General features: G+C 42.8%; 2 protein-coding genes across 4 annotated transcripts in view; one reads left to right on the top strand and one right to left on the bottom strand.

Annotated features, from left to right (window-relative positions):
- The window catches only part of ajuba (ajuba LIM protein), a 36159-nt gene extending 23150 nt beyond the window's left edge, over window positions 1-13009 (top strand). For both annotated transcript variants that reach the window (XM_061960992.2, XM_061960991.2), the window contains 7 exons: window positions 4845-4946; window positions 5007-5074; window positions 5154-5216; window positions 12059-12189; window positions 12273-12324; window positions 12422-12490; window positions 12554-13009. In XM_061960992.2, the coding sequence (XP_061816976.1) occupies window positions 4845-4946; window positions 5007-5074; window positions 5154-5216; window positions 12059-12189; window positions 12273-12324; window positions 12422-12490; window positions 12554-12661 (593 nt within the window). In that variant the 3' untranslated portion in view covers window positions 12662-13009. The remainder of the gene's footprint in view (window positions 1-4844; window positions 4947-5006; window positions 5075-5153; window positions 5217-12058; window positions 12190-12272; window positions 12325-12421; window positions 12491-12553) is intronic.
- Window positions 13010-13136: 127 nt separating this feature from the next.
- Window positions 13137-14233, bottom strand: part of acin1b (apoptotic chromatin condensation inducer 1b) — a 35175-nt gene continuing 34078 nt past the window's right edge. For both annotated transcript variants that reach the window (XM_061960989.2, XM_061960990.2), the window contains exon 17: window positions 13137-14209. In XM_061960989.2, the coding sequence (XP_061816973.1) occupies window positions 13883-14209 (327 nt within the window). In that variant the 3' untranslated portion in view covers window positions 13137-13882. The remainder of the gene's footprint in view (window positions 14210-14233) is intronic.

The following is a 14233-nucleotide window of genomic DNA, read 5'->3' as shown; positions in this document are numbered from 1 at the left end:
AGGCCAAAAGTTTGGACACACCTTCTCCTTATTCAATGCGTTTTCTTTATTTTCATGACTATTTACATTGTAGATTGTCACTGAAGGCATCAAAACTATGAATGAACACGTGGAGTTATGTACCGTATTTTTCGGACTATAAGTCGCAGTTTTTTTCATAGTTTGGAGCGACTTATGTGTGAAATTATTAACACATTACCGTAAAATATCAAATAATATTATTTAACTCATTCACGTAAGAGACTAGACGTATAAGATTTCATGGGATTTAGCGATTAGGAGTGACAGATTGTTTGGTAAACGTATAGCATGTTCTATATGTTATAGTTATTTGAATGACTTTTACCATAATATGTTACGTTAACATACCAGGCACGTTCTCAGTTGGTTATTTATGCCTCATATAACGTACACTTATTCAACCTGCTGTTCACTATTCTTTATTTATTTAAAATTTCCTTTCAAATGTCTATTCTTGGTGTTGGGTTTTATGAAATACATTTCCCCCAAAAATGCGACTTATACTCTAGTGCAACTTATTTATGTTTTTTTCCTTCTTTATTATGCATTTTCGGCCGGTGCGACTTATACTCCGAAAAATACGGTACTTAAAAATGTGAAATAGCTGAAAGCATGTTTTATGTTCTAGTTTCTTCAAAATAGCCACCCTTTGTTCTGATTACTGCTTTGCACACTCTCGGCATTCTCTCGATGAGCTTCAAGCACACCTGTGAAGTGAAAACCATTTCAGGTGACTACCTCTTGAAGCTCATCGAGAGAATGCCAAGAGTGTGCGAAAAAGTAATCAGAGCAAAGGGTGGCTATTTTGAAGAAACTAGAATATAAAACATGTTTTCAGTTATTTCACCTTTTTTTGTTAAGTACATAACTCCACATGTGTTCATTCATAGTTTTGATGCCTTCAGTGACAATCTACAATGTAAATAGTCATGAAAATAAAGAGTGCATTGAATGAGAAGGTGTGTCCAAACATTTGGCCTGTACTGTATGTTTTATATGTTCAGTAATGTGCATTGAATGGATCATGTCACAAAAGATATAACAAATATAACATATTAGGGGTTTTATTGTACATCTATAAACAAGCTTATTGGTGTGTCTAGTGCAGGGGTGGGCAACCCGCGGCTCTAGAGCCGCATGCGGCTGTTTAGCGCCGTCCTAGTGGCTCTCTGGAGCTTTTTCAAAAAATGTATGAAAAATGGAAAAAGATGAGGGGAAAAAAATCTATTTTTGTTTTAATATGGGTTCTGTAGGAGGACAAACATGACACAAATCTCCCCAATTGTTACAAAGCACACCGTTTATATTAAACATGCGTCACTGATTCGAGTATTTGGCGAGCGCCGTTTTGTCCTACTAATTTTGGCGGTCCTTGAACTCACCGTAGTTTGTTTGCACCAGGGGTGCTCACACTTTTTCTGCAGGTGAGCTACTTTTCAATTGATGAAGTCGTGGGGATCTACCTCATTCATATATATAATTTATATTTACTTATTTATGAAATATATGTTTTTGTTAATAAGTTAAAGGTGTTTAATGATAATGCAAGCATGTTTAACACATATAGTTAATAAATTAAAGGTGTTTAATGATAATGCAATCATGTTTAACACATAGTTAATATTGTTAATATATTAAAGGTGTTTAATGATAATACAAGAATGTTTAATACATATAGTTAATATTGTTAATAAATTAAAGGTGTTTAATGATAATACAAGTATGTTTAATACATATAGTTAATATTGTTAACAAGTTAAAGGTGTTTAAAGATAATGCAAGCATGTTTAATACATATAGTTAATATCATTAATAAGTTAAAGGTGTTTAAAGATAATACAAGCATGTTTAACACATATAGTTAATAAGTTAAAGGTGTTTAAAGATAATGCAGGCATGTTTAACACATATAGTTAATATTGTTAACAAGTTAAGGTGTTTAAAGATAATACAGGCATGTTTAACACATCTAGATTCCTTTCTTTCATGAAGACAAGAATATAAGTTGGTGTATGACCTGATTCTGATGACTTGCATTGATTGGAATCAGACAGTGGTGCTAAAACGTCCGCATTTTCGAATGGAGGAGAAAAAAGTCCTCCTTTCTGTCCAATACCACATGAAAGTGGTTGTTTTTGGCATCTTATTTGTCCAGCTTCCGTACTCCTTTGTATACACTTTACAAGAAATACATAGTCGGCAAACTCTGTAGCTTGCTAGCTTGTGCACGCCAGCTTTCCGAGACTGTTATTTTGTTAGCGCAATTGTGCAGTCGGTCTTTGGAGTTTTGACGACAGGTACGGCGCCAGAGTCTGTTGAAATAAAGTGTTTCTCGCCTTCCTGTCTGTAATTTTAATGAGCTGGCAGCAGCCAGCGTCATCTCAGAAGACCCTCGGGTGCCATGAATGTCAATCAAGTGACGAAAGTGACGTCATAGTGAAGATTTATGATCGCTCATTTTTAGGACTATTTTTTTAATGCCTGGCTGGTGATCGACTGACACACCCTCCGAGATCGACCGGTAGCTCGCGATCGACGTAATGAGCACCCCTGGTTTACACGTATAACTTTCTCCGACTTTCTAGGACATGTTTTATGCCACTTCTTTTTCTGTCTCATTTTGTCCACCAAACTTTTAAGGTTGTGCATGAAAGGTGAGTTTTGTTGATGTTATTGACTTGTGTGGAGTGCTAATCAAACATACTTGGTCACTGCATGACTGCAAGCTAATCGATGCTAACAGGCTATTTAGGCTAGCTATATGTACATATTGCATCATTATGCCTCATTTGTAGCTATATTTGAGGTCATTTCGTTTCCTTTAAGTCGTCTTAATTCCATGACACACTATCTGTATGTAGTATGTCTTTAAATTTTTTGCGGCTCCAGACAGATTTGTTTTTGTATTTTCGGTCCAATATGGCTCTTTCAACATTTTGGGTTGCCGACCCCTGGTCTAGTGGGAGAAAATGCAGTCGTTTACAAATGATTTCATGTTTCTGTGCTGCCCGATAGCAAATGCGTCACGGACCGGTACCGGTGGTTGGGGACCACTGTTCTAGAATACAATGTTTCATCATCGTGAGACAAATGGTCAATTACTTTTTGGTGATTAGTTACTAGAGGTGCTCAAAAACATTGATTCACAATTTGCAATTTATTCCAATTCTAAATCAATGTAAAAAAAAAAAAATTTTTAGGAATCCATTTTTGGAGTAAAAGCATTCAACAACTATCATTGATATTAATATTTGTATTGGTATTAATATTGATACCGTTGCTTTTGTCAATTTGTCTTTTTTCTGTTCAGTGGCCTAGTGGTTAGAGTGTCCGCCCTGAGTTCGGTAGGTCGCGAGTTCAAACCCCGGCCGGCCGAGTCATACCGAAGACTATAAAAATGGGATTACCTCCTTGCTTGGCACTCAGCATCAAAGGTTGGAATTGGGGGTTAAATCACCAAAATGATTCCCGAGCACGGCCACCGCTGCTGCTCACTGCTCCCCTCACCTCCCAGGGGGTGGAACAAGGGGATGGGTCAAATGCAGAGGATAATTTCACCACACTTAGTGTTAGTGTGACTATCAGTGGTACTTTAACTTTTCTTTTTTTAATTGCTTTGTGAATTTCTATCTTTAGTATTGTAAAGTTGGAGTTGGGTTTTGGATGAATATTCTGTGATTTTTGTAAATAACATTTAAAAAATAAATTTTTTAAAAGACGCTTTTTTGCCAACACTCCACGCATAAGTTTTGTACGTCCGCAGCCAAAAGGAGCATTTGTGACGTGTAACCTGGTTAATATAATTTATATATCTCCAGAATCCATTTTGAATCGAATCGTGGGGTGCCCACAGATTCCCATATCTGATAGTTACTCAGATGTTTGTGCCTGACAATCACACTCAACACCCCAAAGGTGTGGAACAAATTTTGTGGTGCTTAAGCTAAACAACCTCAAGTTACAGATTGCGCGCATAGAGCTGTGAGAGAAATTTCAAGTCGGATGGTCCGATAATGGCTTTTTACCGATATTCCGATATTGTCCAATTCTTAATTACCGATACCGATATCAACCGATACCGATATATACAGTCGTGGAATTAACACGTTATTATGCCTAATTTGGACAACCAGGTATGGTGAAGATAAGGTCCTTTTTTTAAAATAATAATAAAATAAGATAAATAAATTAAAAACATTTTCTTGAATAAAAAAAGTAAAACAATATAAAAACAGTTACATAGAAACTAGTAATTAATGAAAATGAGTAAAATTAACTGTTAAAGGTTAGTACTATTAGTGGACCAGCAGCACGCACAATCATGTGTGCTTACGGACTGTATCCCTTGCAGACTGTATTGATATATATTGATATATAATGTAGGAACCAGAATATTAATAACAGAAAGAAACAACCCTTTTGTGTGAATGAGTGTAAATGGGGGAGGGAGGTTTTTTGGGTTGGTGCACTAATTGTAAGTGTATCTTGTGTTTTTTTATGTTGATTTAATAAAAAAATTAAAATAAAAAAAACGATACCGATAATTTCCGATATTACATTTTAAAGCATCTCTAATTTCAAGTAAACATATGAGGGGTTAGGAACAGCACTACCTTGTGGTGTCTGTCATAAGGGGAAAAAAAGGCTTCACTGTTGCTAGGCGGATTTCGGCTTTAATGTCAGCGTCCTGGGTGTGAAAATCCCTTGCTATGTCTCTACAAGCATTGACACTTTGGCTTGGATTTCACGACTTGCGTCCTCTGAAGGTCAGACGGCGAGCAGTTGAATTAAATAAAAAAAATTGCCTTTGTATGTTTATGCAGGGACCTGTGTCAAGTGTGGAAAAGGTGTGTACGGAGCGGACAACGCCTGCCAGGCTTTGGAGAACCTTTACCACACTCGCTGCTTTACCTGCGTCTCCTGTGGTGAGCGCACCTTCTCCGGACTAATACTTTTGAGCCGTTCTGAGTATCTCTTTGTCACAGGGCGCACCTTGAGGAACAAGGACTTCTACAACGTCAACGGCTCAGTGTATTGCAAAGAGGACTACATGGTAAGCTTGGTCTCAGGATGGGTTTTGTTTTTTTGCCCCCCATTCGTTCTGATCACCACATTCTCGTCCTCCGTCGCAGTTCTCAGGATTCCAGGCTGCTGCCGAGAAGTGCAATGTGTGTGGACACCTCATTCTGGAACAGGTGAGTTGTGGGAACATACCTCAGTTGCTTGGGACATGCGGGTGTGGGGGACGTCCTTCCGTCTTTCTGGTTTCCCACGACGAACGTTCGCTGGAATGTTTGCCTGTGTTTTTACCACAAACAAAGACATTCGGACCATATTAGAGCATTCCGACCAACATGGAGTCTGAGAGAACACATACCGTATTTTTCGGACTATAAGTCGCAGTTTTTTTCATAGTCCAGTGCGATTTGTATATGTTTTTTTCTTTCTTTATTATGCATTTTCGGCAGGTGCGACTTATACTCCGGTGCGACTTATACTCCGAAAAATACGGTACTTTGGAAGCAGATTTTGCTTTAAATGTCCCATATTTTGGACATTTTAAATACGTGTCCAAGGTGCCACGATAGTGAATGAGGAATACAGTAGTACCTCAACTCACCAGCCCAATTACATAATACAAAACCAGTGAAGTTGACACGTTGTGTAAATCGTAAATAAAAACAGAATACAATGATTTGCAAATCCTTTTCAACCTATATTCAATTGAATAGACTGCAAAGACAAGATACTTAGCGTTCTAACTGGGAAACTTTCTTTTTTGCAAATATTAGCTCATTTGGAATTGGATGCCTGCAACATGTTTCAAAAAACCTGGCACAAGTGGCAAAAAAGTTGAGGGATGCTCATCAAACACTTATTTGGAACATCCCACAGGTGAACAGGCTAATTAGGAACAGGTGGGTGCCATGATTGGGTATAAAAGCAGCTTCCATGGAATGCTCAGTCATTCACAAACAAGGATGGGGCGAGGGTCACTACTTTGTGAACAAATGCCTGAGCAAATTGTTTAAGAACACCATTTTTCAACCAGCTATTGCAAGGAATTTAGGGATTTCACCATCTACGGTCTGTAATATCATCAGAAGGTTCCGAGAATCTGGAGAAATCACTGCACGTAAGCGATGATATTGCGGACTTTGAATTCCTCAGGCAGTACTGCATCAAAAAGCGACATCAGGGTGTAAAGGATATCGCCGCATGTGCTCAGGAACACTTCAGAAAACCACTGTCAGTAACTACGATTCGTCGCTACACTACTATGCAAAGCAAAAGCCATTTATCAACAACACCCAGAAATGCTGCCGGCTTCGCTGGGCCCGAGTTCATCTAAGATGGACCGATGAAAAGTGTTCTGTGGTCTGACGAGTCCACATTTTGAAATTGTTTTTGGAAACTGTAGACAACGTGTCCTCCAGAACAAAGAGGAAAAGAACCATCCGGATTGTCATAGGCGCAAAGTTCAAAAGCCAGCATCTGTGATGGTACGAGGGTGTATTAGTGCCCAAGGCATGTGTAACTTAAACATCTGTAACTTAAACATCTCTCTGACGGACATCTACACCTCCCGCTGCCTCAACAGAGCCAGTGCCATCATCAAGGACAGCACCCACCCTGGCTCTGACCTGTTCCACCTGCTGCCCTCTGGGAAGCGCTACAGGTGCATTAAAACCAAAACAAACAGGCTAAAGAACAGCTTCTTCCCCAGGGCCATAACCATCCTGAACGGACTGCCCCATTGTCCCTCATAACTGCCTTCTCTTCGGTGCAATAACCCATTCCACCAACCACCCTGTTTTTGTTTTGGTTTTTTTCATGTACCGGTATATATTCATTTCACACCATATTCATTGCACTTCTACATTTTTTATATTTTTATATATTTGCACATTGTTTTTCTAGCATGCACACATCGCACTGTATGGAATGGCCTCAATCTCGTTACCTTGCGTAATGACAATAAAGCTGATTCTGATTCTGATTCTGATTCTGTGAAGGCACCATTAATGCTGAAAGGTACATACAGGTTTTGGAGCAACATATGTTGCCATCCAAGCAACATTATCATGGACGCCCCTGCTTATTTCAGCAAGACAATGCCAAGCCATATGTTACAACAGCGTGGCTTCATAGTAAAAGAGTGCGGGTACTAGACTGGCCTGCCTGTAGTCCAGACCTGTCTCCCATTGAAAATGTGTGGCGCATTATGAAGCCTAAAATACCACAACGGAGACACCCGGACTGTTGAACAACTTAAGCTGTACATCAAGCAAGAATGGGAAATAATTCCACCTGAAAAGCTTCAAAAATGTGTCTCCTCAGTTCCCAAACGTTTACTGAGTGTTGTTAAAAGGAAAGGCCATGTAACACAGTGGTAAAAATGCCCCTGTGCCAAATTTTTGCTGCCATATAATTCTAAGTTAATGTTTATTTGCAAAAAAAAAAAAAAATCTCAGTTCGAACATTATATATCTTGTCTTCGCAGTCCATTCAATTGAATATAGGTTGAAAAGGATTTTCAAATCATTGTATTCTGTTTTTATTTACGAATTACACAACGTGCCAAATTCACTGGTTTTGGGTTTCATAGTTCTGGGATGGCGCTCTTAACTCAAAACATTTTTAACATCCAACATGCCTTTAAAAAAGAAAAGCAAATTTCTCGATGGGAAATATGGTTTGGAAAAACAATACATAGAATAGAATGTAGTACAAACAACTCCAGAACTTTTATGAAGTATTGCAATAACAATGTACAGTTTACCTTGGAAAGTGGGCTATTATGGCGTCTCCTTCCTGCTGCTTCTTCGCCAAACACACCATCAGCAGCTCTTCCACATTTTCATGGACACATCTCCGCGTTGAGATATTGTTTTAACATTCTTGGCTGGCATTATTTACTCATTCTGCTTCAGTATGGCGCAGACTCGCCGTGGTACGCTCGAATTGCTTCACCAATTTAGGGAGCTACATGCTCCGTCATGTTTTTGATGATGTATTTCTTTAACATTGAACATAATCCACTTCCGTCCTTCCCGTGGTTGGAAAAACAAAGCTATGTCGATCTCTAGCTATAAGCAAATGCCAGCGAGTAAGAGCAGAGGCTTCATGTATTAATTTATGCACAAAAACCTGGTGTACGCCCTTATTTTTTTTAACAGCAAAGTTGAGATGTATCAAGAGTGACGTGATCGTGGAAATTTCAAACAAGCCCCTCTGTGTGTACAAAGTGTAGTCATGTTAAAAAGCTGTGGAGTACTAAACCACTCCTTTTATAATAAAAGGTCACTCTGAAATGTGCAGTTTTATCACACAGCACAATGCCACAGATGTCGCAAGTTTCGAATGAGCGTGCAGAGCTGTAACGAGTGAAGTGAATGTTCATTTCTCTACCATAAGGCGTTTCGGAGAATTTAGCAGTACATCCAACCGGCCTCACAACCGCAGACCAGGTGTAACCACACCAGCCCAGGACCTCAATGATTGTCTGACCAGCCGCCCGGACAGCTGCTGCAACAATTGGTTTGCATAACCAAAGAATTTCTGCACAAACTGTGAGAAACCGTCTCAGGGAAGCGAATCTGCATGCTCATCGGGGTCTTGACCTGACTGCAGCTTGTCGTCGTAACCGACTTGAGTGGGCAAATACTCACATTCGATGGGGTCTGGCACGTTGTAGAGGTGTTCTCTTCACAAATGAATCCCAGTTTTCACTGTTCAGGGCAGGTGGCAGACAGCGTGTGTGGCGTTGCGTGGGAGAGTGGTTTGCTGATGTCAACGTTGTGAATGGAGTGGCGTTATGGTATGGGCAGGCGTATGTTGTGCCAATCACCCGAGACCATCACCTCATGTTGCAGCATGATCAATGCACGGCCCCATGTTGCAAGGATCTGTACACAATTCCTGGAAGCTGAAAAGGTCCCAGTTCTCGCATGGCCAGCATACTCACCGAGCATGTCACCCATAGAGCATGTTGGGGATGCTGTGGATTGGAGTATACGACAGCATATTCCAGTTCCTGTCAATATCCAGCAACTTCACACAGCCATTGAAGAACTAAATTGGCCCGAGTGTGTGAATGTGAGTGTGATTGTCTATCTGTGTTGGCCCTGCGATGAGGTGGCGACTTGTCCAGGGTGTACCCCGCCTTACGACCGAATGCAGCTGAGATAGGCGGTGAGTTGGCTGCGATGGTGGGGGAGGATGCCGGACAGACCTGGCAGGCCCAAACGCATTGTGAGGGTCTGCTGGCAACGTCTAACAGAGTCTCCTATCAGAGAGAGTTTCAATTCCCACCTCCGGAAGAACTTTGAACATGTCACGAGGGAGGTGCTGGACATTGAGTCCGAGTGGACCATCTTCTGCACCTCTATTGTCGAGGCGGCCGATTGGAGCTGTGGCCGCAAGGTAGTTGGTGCTTGTCGTGGCGGTAATCCTAGAACCCGCTGGTGGACACCAGCGGTGAGGGATGCCGTCAAGCTGAAGAAGGAGTCCTATCGGGTTCTTTTGGCTCATAGGACTCCGGAGGCAGCGGACAGGTACCGACAGTCCAAGCGGTGTGCGGCTTCAGCGGTCGCGGAGGCAAAAACCCAAGATATGGGAGGAGGTCGGGGAAGCCATGGAAAACGCCTTTAGGACGGTTTCGAAGCGATTCTGGACCACCATCCGCCGCATCAGGAAGAGGAAGCAGTGCACTATCAACACCGTGTATGGTGAGGATGGTGTTCTGCTGACCTCGACTGCGGATGTTGTGGATCGGTGGGGGGATTACTTCGAAGACCTCCTTAATCCCACCAACATGTCTTCCTAAGAGGAAGCAGTGCCTGGGGTATCTGTGGTGGGCTCTCCTATTTCTGGGGATGAGGTTGCTGAGGTAGTTAAAAAGCTACTCGGTGGCAAGGCCCCGAGGGTGGATGAGATCCGCCCCGAGGGTGGATGAGATCCGCCCGGAGTTCCTTAAGGCTCTCGATGCTGTGGGGCTGTCTTGGTTGACAAGACCCTGCAACATCGCGTGGACATCGGGGCAGTACCTCTGGATTGGCAGACCGGGGTGGTGGTTCCTCTCTTTAAGAAGGGGAACCAGAGGGTGTGTTCCAACTATCGTGGGATCACACTCCTCAGCCTTCCCGGTAAGGTCTATTCAGGTGTACTGGAGAGGAGGCTACGCCGGATAGTCGAACCGCGGATTCAGGAGGAACAGTGCGGTTTTCGTCCTAGGTGTGGAACTGTGGACCAGTTCTATACTCTCGGCAGGGTCTTTGAGGGTGCATGGGAGTTTGCCCAAGCAGTCTATATGTGCTTTGTGGACTTGGAGAAGGCATTCACCCGTGCCCCTCGGGAAGTCCTGTGGGGAGTGTTCAGAGAGTATGTCTGATTGTGGCAGTTCACTCCCTGTATGGTCAGTGTCAGAGCTTGGTCCGCATTGCCGGCAGTAAGTCGGACACGTTTTCAGTGAGGGTTGGACTCCGCCAAGGCTGCCCTTTGTCACCGATTCTGTTCATAACTTTTATGGACATAATTTCTAGGCGCAGTCAGGGCGTTTAGGGGATCTGGTTTGGTGGCTGCAGGATTAGGTCTCTGCTTTTTGCAAATGATGTGGTCCTGATAGCGTCATCTGGCCAGGATCGGTTCGCAGCCAAGTGTGAAGCAACTGGGATGAGAATCAGCACCTCCAAGTCCGAGTCCATGGTTCTCGCCCGGAAAAGGGTGGAGTGCCATCTCCGGGTTGGGGAGGAGATCTTTCCCCAAGTGGAAGAGTTCAAGTACCTTGGAGTCTTGTTCACGAGTGAGGGAAGAGTGGATAATGAGATCAACAGGCGGATCGGTGCGGCGTCTTCAGTAATGCGGACGCTGTATCGATCCGTTGTGGTGAAGAAGGAGCTGAGCCGGAAGGCAAAAGCTCTCAATTTACCGGTCGAGCTATGTTCCCATCCTCACCTATGGTCATGAGCTTTGGGTTATGACCGAAAGGACAAGATCACGGGTACAAGCGGTCAAAATGATTTTCCTCCGCTGGGTGGCGGGGCTCTCCCTTAGAGATAGGGTGAGAAGCTCTGCCATCCGGGAGGAGCTCAAAGTAAAGCCGCTGCTCCTCCACATCGAGAGGAGCCAGATGAGGTGGTTCGGGCATCTGGTCAGGATGCCACCCGAACGCCTCCCTAGGGAGGTGTTTAGGCACGTCTGACCGGTAGGAGGCCACGGGGAAGACCCAGGAATCGTTGAGAAGACTATGTCTCCCGGCTGACCTGGGAACGCCTCGGGATCCCCCGGGAAGAGCTGGACGAGGTGGCCGGGGAGAGGGAAGTCTGGGCTTCCCTGCTTAGGCTGCTGCCCCCGCGATCCGACTTCGGATAAGCGGAAGAAGATGGATGGATGGATTTGATTATGTATAATACATTTTTTGTAATGTTATCCTAGATAATCTTTGTGATTGGTTTTATATAATATGACATGGTTTATCATGTTAAACTGTAAGAAGGTTATAACGATTGAATATGATTAAAAACAAGTGTAAGAGTAATAGTTCAGTGTAAATATTTGAGTGGGCCCTTCTGCAGTGGAAAAGATGGGCCCCTGTTATAGGGTTCACTGTGACATTTGCTTCACCACCTAAAAGTGGGGATGATTGTAACTTGAAATGATCTAAAAACACTTTAAAGTTAGGACACTCTTAAGTCAAGAATTTGATGAACACGAACGTTAGCAACACTAGCATAGCCATGTTAGCTACAATGCTAACAGAGTGACTTTTTAACAACGTGCTCGGTTTGGTTAAATGAGCAAACCTACGATCCTTACATCTATAACTAGCTCATTTTTATTTTAAGATGAAGATTAAAGTCGGAGATATATTTTAGATTTTCCAATATTCGGTGCTTATAAAATCTACATTACTGTTAAAACACCATTGACAAGTCCACTTTGTCCTCCATGTTCTTCTCTTCTCTTCGTGCTTCAAATAGTGTACTTACAGTCTCCTTTCGTGAGAGTAATAATACATCAAGCTTTGTGACCTCAGATCTTGCAAGCCATGGGGAACTCCTACCATCCAGGGTGTTTCCGCTGCGTGGTGTGTGCCAAAGCCCTGGACGGCGTGCCCTTCACCGTGGACCAACACAGCCACATCTACTGCGTGGCCGACTACAACAAGTGAGAGCAGAGCCTTAAAGAAAGAAAAAAAAGTGACATTTTGTACTTCTCCTGGTTTCTTATGGTCTGTGTTCATTTTGCAGGACTTTTGCACCAAAGTGTGCGGCCTGTCTTCAACCCATCTTACCAACGGAGGTTAGAAATGGAATACAATAAAGTACACCAATATACATGGAAAAAATACATGTGTACATGACACTAATGTAAATTAAATGTTCCTGTGCCTCATCAGGGCAGTGAGGAGATCCTCAGGGTTGTGTCCATGAACAAGGACTACCACTTTGAGTGTTACCACTGTGAGGTGAGGACTTTTTGTTTTCCCTTTGTCGTTTGCAAGCTGACCTCCCTTCCTTATCTGACCCAGGAGTGTGGCAAGCAGCTCTCCGATAAGCCCGGCTCGCAGTGCTTCCCGCTGGACTCTCATCTCCTGTGCCACCCGTGCCACATGAGCAGAGTGTGCAGCACACACTGAGGACCATCCTGCTTTTTTTTTGTTTTGTTTTAATTCTCATCATGCAACTGCTGATATTAAGACTTTCTCACAGCTTTGACTTGAATCCCCCCCCCCCCCCCCCTCCTTGACATAGTGCCACCTGCTGTTCTTCTGTACTGTGGGTTATAAAGGGAACATGGAAGAGACTACTGCTCCTCTACTGTAGAAGAACAAGGGATACTGCTAAACTCTGTACATTGTTTTTAAATAGCAAACATTTTGCACTTAACTTTACTGTAAGAGATTTGTATTGGACTGTCGTTTCTGTATGCTGTAATAAATTGTGTTGACTAGTGGATGAAATTGACAGCATTCTATATTGTCTTGATTGGTATTGATGGCTCAGCAGAGAATTTGTTTTAAAATTTATTAATTTCTTTTATGGAACTTGCAATACAGTAAGTACTTGCAGGAGACAAACAATCCAACTATGACAATTAAAATGTTAACAAAATGGAGCTATCAGAATACAAACCTTTATTTGAATATTTATATGATTGACATGTGAGCATCTTAATGTTTATCATCCTGATACACGCCCTCTAAAGACAAACCAGGACTCAAATCCAGTATTTGATATAACCTATTACATTTTCCTAACTTAGTTGGGACAGTAAGATCAAGTGTTAAAATTAAACATTAAAATAAACTCTAGTAGAAGTGAGCCAAACACAAACTGCTCATAGGTAATGTTTGAAGGACAGGATATCTATTTTCGACTTTATTACAGGGCTTTGGGAGGAATAAACTGTGGAACCACAGAACTTTAAAAGAAAGGAGAAAAAAAATAAGGCATCTAAGCCTTGAGAACACTGCCCCCTCCATCTTTTCTGCAATGGATGCCAGTTAAAAACATAACCTTTACAAGTAGGAAGTCTGCCCTCCAGTGGGGAAACAATGACACGTTTTAACAGGAAGTGGACTTCAGTAGACCATTTTAAACTGAGCAGGCTGAGGCGTACTCTTCTTTCCTCGTGTCTGCCTGTGAATATTTTCACTCATCCAGGTCATTGTATTCTCCATCCCCGCTGGACTGTTCAGGTTATCTTAGAAGACATTTTGTTTATGCTGGGCTAGAGCTGGGCTAGAGCTGTCCTATCTAGTCTTTGAACATGAACTGATGAAAGCGAAACATCCTCTAGGACAACCTAAAAAGTCCAGTTGCGATAGATTCAAAGTCCTAAGAATTATTTGTCTGATTCAGCGGCGCCGGTCTCTGGTGTCGCTTCGGCTACGAGACCGCCACCCAGCGTCAGTGGCTGTTGTGGGTTGCCCGGAACGACGGTCACCTTCCCTCCTCCTGTCTCCGTCTGCATTCCAGCCTCGCTCCTTGTCTCGGTCGGTATCGGCTCCTCGGCCACCAGTTCCCCTGCTGCCTATTGTCGCACCGCCACCTTCTTTCTCCCGGGTTTTTAACCTCTCCTTCCTCTCTTCTTCTCGCTTCTTTTCCTCTTCTTCCTTCTGCTCCTTGAGCCGTCGCTCGCGTTCCTTTTGACGCTCACCCCGTTCTAACAGCCTTTGCACAGCCTTGTAAGAGACAAACGTACAGGT

This window comes from Nerophis lumbriciformis, linkage group LG05, assembly GCF_033978685.3.
Source record: "Nerophis lumbriciformis linkage group LG05, RoL_Nlum_v2.1, whole genome shotgun sequence".
Classification (NCBI taxonomy): Eukaryota; Metazoa; Chordata; class Actinopteri; order Syngnathiformes; family Syngnathidae; genus Nerophis; species Nerophis lumbriciformis.
This window is presented reverse-complemented; position numbering and strand designations above follow the sequence as displayed.